The 7,255-nt window shown below is 42.1% G+C and overlaps 2 protein-coding genes across 15 annotated transcripts in view; one reads left to right on the top strand and one right to left on the bottom strand.

Annotated features, from left to right (window-relative positions):
• Nucleotides 1–7,255, top strand: part of LOC112153685 (protocadherin gamma-C5) — a 529,198-nt gene that overhangs the window by 294,501 nt on the left and 227,442 nt on the right. The gene's annotated exons all lie outside the window — the stretch shown is intronic.
• Nucleotides 913–7,174, bottom strand: LOC112153276 (NLR family CARD domain-containing protein 3-like). 2 transcript variants are annotated; one of them, XM_024283351.2, is made up of 4 exons: nt 6,977–7,174; nt 6,798–6,853; nt 4,903–6,697; nt 913–1,124 (listed from the first exon to the last, which is right to left on the bottom strand). In XM_024283351.2, exons 1-4 carry the CDS (start codon nt 7,111–7,113, stop codon nt 935–937), a joined length of 2,178 nt encoding a protein of 725 aa, XP_024139119.2. In that variant the 5' UTR covers nt 7,114–7,174; the 3' UTR covers nt 913–934. The 2 variants fall into 2 exon arrangements, with proteins under 2 accessions (XP_024139119.2, XP_024139120.2); XM_024283352.2 differs by having other exon boundaries at nt 4,903–6,694.

The following is a 7,255-nucleotide window of genomic DNA, read 5'->3' as shown; positions in this document are numbered from 1 at the left end:
ACCTCTCTACACCTCTGTCATCCTGATCTCAGCAGATGCTGACCAGTAAATGTCCTGACTTTAGAGTTGATTTTAGAGTTCACCCTCAGGTCTATTATGGTCCAATACTCTGCTAAAAAGAGGATATCTGATCCTATACTCTTTGTAGATTACAGCTTGACCTTTAACCCCATCCTCCCACACAAGCTGGAGGTCCAGTTGGAGGACCTGGGACTGTTCATCCTGCTGTGGCTCAGTGGCTTCCTCTGTGGTCACAGAGAGTCAGAGTAGATCATCTGACATCCACAGCACTAAACTTCAGTACACGCTCCCTCTAAGGTTCTTACAGAGTCCTCTGCTCTACTCCTGTACATACTGTCTGTCCACCACAGCAACAGCAGTCTGTCTACAGGGAGGAGGTGGAGCGGCTGTCAACACGGTGTTCAACCAACAACCTTCTGCTCAACTCCTCAAAGACTAAAGAACCAGAATAGACAGACAGTGACTCACAGAGCTCATCAACACCACCCAAAAGACTGTTGACTGTCCTCTGTCCACTCTGGAAAATCTCCACAGCTCCAGCTGCTCAACAGAACATCATCAGAGACACTTCACTTCCTGTTGGAGCTGTTAGCTTCAACCACAACTGTTACCAACTCCACAATCACAGCACAAAATGACAGAAATCCAATGTCTCTGTCTGTCGAGAAAAAGAAAAGTAAAGAAAATATAATTCATTTGCTTTAATTAAAATTTTCTCTAAATTAATGAAGTCTCACTGGACAAAGATAAAAAACCCTTTCACAGTAAGAACAGGTCATAAATAGAGAAACGGCTGAATAACAATGAAAAAAACAAAATGATTCAAGTTCTGGAAAATCCAGAAACTCTTTGAATCCAAACCTTTCAGCTTCAGTGAAAAACTACAAATGTAGAAATGAACCAACCAGCAGCTTCAATGTTCTGACCTCAGAGTCTGCAGTCTGCAGTTTGGACTCTCCAGTCCAGAACACAGAACCTTTAGGGATGAATCCTGGATCTCATTATTGCTCAGGTCCAGTTGCATCAGGTGGGACGGGTTGGACTTCAGAGCTGAGGCCACAATTTCATAGTCAGTCTCTGAGAGTTCAGAGTCTGCTGGAAGTCTGTGAAGAGACAGAAAGACAGAAACAAGTGATGTTCTGATGAAGTTCCAGTTGGACATTTGTCGCCTCATCAGAGCTTCATCTTCATCATGAAACCGTCCTCCTCATCAGTCTCTCTCAGACCTTCACATTTGTGTTGCTTTCATCTGCAGCTGGAGGACAGAAGGTGGAGCTCCATGGAGCTTCATGCTGTCCTCAGTCTGTCAGTGATCTGAGGTCTGGACCACAAAGTTGACAGTAGAACATCTGGATCACAGAGACTGACTGCTGTCACTCTGACCATCATGATGATGAACGTTGACAGTTTAAAATGTCAAAATGCTTCTGATCCACTTTTCTGTTTTCATCTTTTTATTGGTTCTAAAGCTGTAAACAACAACAGTTCATCTTCCTGTTCTGCTGCAGAACTTTGTATTCCAGTTTCCTCCTCAGATCCACGTCTCCCGACATAAAAAGAACCACAGCAGCACCAACCTGCAGACAGAACTTTCCAGAAGGCCTTCTTGGTAGAAAGAGGGTAAAGAGACTGTTTCTATTCTGAAAGAGCTTTTCTGAATCTCGACTTGAAGTTGTTTGTGTTGTTGTCATGGAAACAGTACATTCTGTTACATCCTGTCATTTCTGCCTCACAGCTTCTTTGACTCATTCATTCCCTTTAGAACATGTGGATCAACATTCAGGCTTTAGTTATTGTTATATACGACGTGCAAGGAGTCCAGTTTTCAGTCAACCATGTTTATTCTGCCGCCTGCTACAAAGTCTATGGCTACAACACAGAAACACCACACTCATAAAGCTTATAATACCAAAGAGTATAACACCTCTGATACACTACAGCAGGGGTCCCCAACTGGCGGACCGCGGTCCGGACCCCGAGACCCCTTTATCTCCATCTTCATGCTTCCCAGCCTGATTTCTCTCTATTAAAATAACGATCATTATCCTGTGATGATTCCTCTCCATCGGATTATTTCGTTGTCAAGGTTTTTGCGGCTGATTGCAAATATTCCTTCTCCTTTTGGGATTCTTAACGTATTTGTTCGGACCTCCTCGGTTCTTTATTCGGGAAGAATCCGTGCATTGTTATGGCGGAGTGCATTGTTATGTGTCATTCCCCGTGTCACGTGACAGTGGTCTAATGGTCCGGACCAATCACCATCTTACACGTCATCTATTCGCCAGCCCCTGAGCCGATCTGACAGGCCAAGCACATATGTTACCTACACCGCCAAGCATTTTTAATAAAAAGTAAGATTTCTCATTCATCTTTACACGGCAATTTTTGAACAGGCGCGCGCGAGGACAGCTCCGTTCAGACCGGGGTGCTTCAACCGGCAAAAGCTCAAAGCGGTGTGCTAATGTTTACGTAGTTGGGACTGTCGCTGCATTTTTGGTATGCGGAAGCAAAACGGTTGCACCGCTCACCCCGCATGCGCGAATCAAACGTCACTTCCGCTCTTCGCCCACTATACACAAAACTTCTGACACAAATTACCCGACAGAATGAGTGACGTGGTCACGGAAAATATACGAACTGAAAGTACAGTGCGAGCGTACAACACACAGACGGTAACAGCACAACAAGATTATCACAAAATTATGTTTTTTCTGATCGGGCAAAACCGATACATTTCACGATATTAGCCACATAACTATATTTGAAAACTTTGAACACAACAAGTGGATTGGATTTTGGGCAAGCAAAAAATAGTCGCTCAGAAATGATTAAAGAGTGTATGGAGACAATGACAGAAACCATGTTAGAAGACCTCAGCTTCAAGAAAAGGTCAGACAGATTCCCCTGTCGTCAGCAAGAACCGAGCTGCTTTCCAGGGATGTGCAGGAATATGGAGCTACACTGGTGCCAATATTATTTTAAACCCAAATAAAACAAATTGAAAAAAATATAGATTGGCTTAAAAGAATGACATAAAATGTTTTCCATTCTAAAAGGAATTTTATTTCAGCTTCAAATGTTTATTTTTTAAGGTTTCAAAACTGAAAAACTAATTCCATTTTTTTTTAATTCAACTCTATTTATTTATTTTTGTTCGTTTTTGAATATGAAAAAGTCAGTTTCAAAACTTTTTGCCCCTTTGTGGTGGGGCTAACAAAGGACCAAACCAAATGGATGAGAGTGGTAACTTCAGTCCTGGTGCATTCACTGACTCTGCTAGAACAGAGTTTTGGACACGGTTTGTACAGGATAAAACTCTGATCTTTACATCCGTCTTGGGACAACTTCAGAATATGATAGAACAGACAATACAGACATTTTCTGATCGTAATTATCACAGCTCTAGGAGTCAGTGAAGACACTGGGACTGAAGTTACCAGTGATTGATTTTTGATTGGCCCTTTGTGTTAGCCCCGCCACAACAAGGCCAAAAGTTTTGAAACTGAAATTTTTGTATTCGAAAAAGGAAAAAAAAAGAGTTTAAACTGGGGGAAAAAAATGAAACTGATTAAGTTTGGGAATTGAAATTCTGAGTTTGAAACGTAAAAAAAAAGAAAATTTTAAGTTAGAAATAATTAAGTTTATTTTAGAACAGTAAAAAATTTCGGAAATTTTAAATTTTTTGGCCAAACGCCAATATTTTTTCAATTTGTTTTATTTGGGTTTCAAATAATATTGGCCCAAATTTAGCTCCATACAGTTCCAGCTAAACACCACCATTCAAAGTGCCATCTACGTCTCTTTAAGTCTGTTTTATAGTTTACCTTTATGTTTATAATGTTTTTTGCACTTATGAAAGTTATTACTTTAATGTTCAATATGTAGCATTATTTGCAACCTACTTTTAAGGGTGTAAAACAAAGTTAACATTAGAATGATTTTTGAGGTACATTCATGTTACCTGTTGCACTTTAAGTGACAGACAACAGAATGTTAAAGTTTGTGAAAGAGCACACATGTTGGACTATAAGGAAGCAAGTTTATGTGCAATCTTCTTTTTTTCTCTACAATTCATGTACATGTATGTATTTTTGTACAAAAAGGAATGAGAGAAATACTTGTTGAGGCAATAAGCTAAAAGAGTTCTTTGCAAATTTAACGACATATTGTAATTAAATAAAAGAACAGAAAATTGAAAAATTGACTGAATGTTTTTGCATGTTCGGACCCCGGTCTACCAAGCTGGCAGAGTTACTGGACCTCTCGCCAAATTAGTTGGAGACCCCTGCTCTACAGTTATGAAGCATCAGACAAATAAGAATCCACAAATAAGGAAGACATCTATAACATGAGTCCTTTGAATGGAACTGAATGAAAAAATCAATGCAAGCTCATGAAAAAAAGAAATAGGATGATGAACAGAAGAAAGAGCATTTTAGAAATGTGCTTCTAGAATGACTGACATGAAGACATCCTCTCATTCTGGACCGTCTGCTATGTGTTCAAACTATTCTGAAGGTTCGGGATTGAATTTCATTTGGACATATATGATCCTTCTTCCCTCTTTAGCTGAAAAGATCAGATACGAAAAACCAACTGATTTTCTTCTTTCATCTCTTGATTTCCAATCATTTTCAAACCTTTCATTCTTTGTAATCTGATTAGACAGACATCTAAATGGAAAACTGAACAGAATAGATTATCACTAAGGAAGGTCTGGAGAGTTGAACTGGATTCCAGAAATCAAATCTAAATGCTGCTTTGTGTTGATTCTTCTAATGCTGGTGTTAGATTGAAATGTGTGACCACAAATGCTAGAAGATGAATGTTGAAGATCTGAACACTGATCTGATTTATCATCACAATCACTTCTGGACTCACCTGAACTTTCTGCAGTTCCTCACAGCTGGGATCAGTCTCAGTCTACTCTCAGGTGATGATGTCTTGTACTGATTCAGGTCCAGTTCATCCAGAACCTCCTCTGACATCTGCAGAGTGTAGGCCAGAGCTGAGCAGTGGATCTCTGAGAGATTCTTCTCTGATTTGTTCTTTGACTTTAGGAACTCTTGGATCTCCTGATGAACTGAGACGTCCTTCATCTCCATCAGACAGTGATAGATGTTGATGCTTCTGTCAGGAGAAACGTCTTTACTTTTGTTCTTCTTCAGTTTATTGATGACTCTCTGGATGGTTTCTGGATTCTTCTCTGTCTGACCCAGCAGACCTCCTAAGAGTCTCTGGTTGGACTCCACAGAGAGACCATGAAGGAAGCGAACAAGCAGGTCCAGGTGTCCAGTTTGACTCTTCAGGGATTTCTCCATGACTCTACTCAGAAACTTATCCAAGGATTGGATCTTTATGATGTTCCTTATGAAGTCCTTAATGCCCTTTCCCTTCCTGTTGGAGTAACAGTGGAACATGTAGACTGCAGCCAGAAACTCCTGAACGCTCAGATGAACAAAGCTGTAGACCGGTTTCTGGAAGATCTCACACTCTCTTCTGAAGATCTCAGTACAAACTCCAGAGTACACTGAGGCCTCTGTGACATCCAGACCACACTGCTGCAGGTCTTCTTGGTAGAACATGATGTTTCCTTTCTCCTGATGTTCAAATGCCAGCCTCCCCAGCTTCAGAAGAACTTCCCTGTCAGTCTCTGTCAGCTCTTGTGGACTTGTTTGATGTTCCTGCTGGTACTTCTTTTTCTTCCTCTTTGTCTGGACCATCAGGAAGTGTGAGTACATGTCAGTCAGGGTGGTGGGCAGCTCTCCTCTCTGCTTTCTGGTCAACATGTTCTCCAGAACCACAGCAGTGATCCAGCAGAAGACTGGAACTTCACACATGATGTAGAGGGACATGGAGCCCTTGATGTGGGAGATGATTCTGCTGGACAGCTCTTCATCTGGGAATCTCCTCCTGAAGTACTCCTCCTTCTGAGCATCATTGAAGCCTCGTACTTCTGTCAGTCTGTCCACACATGAAGGAGGGATCTGATTGGCTGCTGCAGGTCTGGAAGTGATCCAGACCAGAGCTGAGGGAAGCAGACGTCCCTGGATGAGGTTAGTGAGCAGCACGTTGACTGAGGACTTCTGGGTGATATCAGATACCTTTTTACATTTCTTGAAGTCCAGAGAAAATCTGCTTTCATCCAGACCATCAAAGATGAACAGAAGTTTGCAGACAGACAGCTGTTCTGCTGGGATCTTCTGGAGTGTTGGATGGAAAAGCTGGATCAGAGTGAGAAGACTGTGCTGCTCATCTCTGATCAAGTTCATCTCCCTGAAGGAAAGAGGAACCACAGCACTGATGTCTTGGTTCTCCAAGCCCTCGGCCCAGTCCAGAGTGAACTTCTGCACTGAGAAGCTTTTTCCAGCTCCAGCAACTCCGCTGGTCAGAACCACTCTGATGGATCTGTGTTGGTCAGGGAAGACTTTGAAGATGTCTGGGTTCTTGATTGCAGTGCCATGGAGCTTGTTGGTTTTGGTGGTTGTCTCCTGCTGCATCACCTCATGTTGGGTGTTTGCCTCTCGTCTCAGTTCCTCTGTGATGTAGAGCTCAGTGTAGACCTCATTGAGGAGCATTTCTCTTCCTGTTTCTTCAGTTCCTTCAGACACATGTTTACTTCTGCTCCTCAGACTGATCTGATGTTCTCCAAAAATCTCCTGCAGACCAACATCTGCTGAAAGAGCAGAGAAGAAAGCTCCTTCATGAGTGTTCAACACAACCCCAGCAGATGTTTCCAGAAGAATCCATCAGCAGATGATCAGGCTCTGACTCACCAGCTCTGGGTCTTTCTGCAGACTGGGGTCCGCTCCTGTTCTTCTCTCTGTGGACACTAAAGAGAAACAGATTGAAGAAGACCTCATTTGGATCCAAACAGAATATATGTCAGACTTGAGATAATTTCTGATGTCCAGAGAGCTGAACTCTGCTTTGTTCACTAGAAACTGGTTCTTACTGCGAGTCTGAAGGTCCTGGTTCAGTTCTGAAGTGTGGATTTTCATATTTGGACTGATCACTCTTCATGGATCCACAGCTGGATGCTGATTCAGTTCTGAAGTGTGGATTTTCATATTTGGACCTGTCACTCTTCATGGATCCACAGCTGGATGCTGCAGACTGGACTCTCTGTGTGACCTGTTGATCTCTGCAAACAGAAACATCAGAGTGTTGGAGGATCTGCTTCTTCATGAACAGCTGATGGACTTTGACATGAACACAGACGGTTCTGTTTAGT

The sequence above is a fragment of the Oryzias melastigma genome, linkage group LG10 (genome assembly GCF_002922805.2).
Source record: "Oryzias melastigma strain HK-1 linkage group LG10, ASM292280v2, whole genome shotgun sequence".
In the NCBI taxonomy this organism is placed as follows: domain Eukaryota; kingdom Metazoa; phylum Chordata; class Actinopteri; order Beloniformes; family Adrianichthyidae; genus Oryzias; species Oryzias melastigma.
This window is presented reverse-complemented; position numbering and strand designations above follow the sequence as displayed.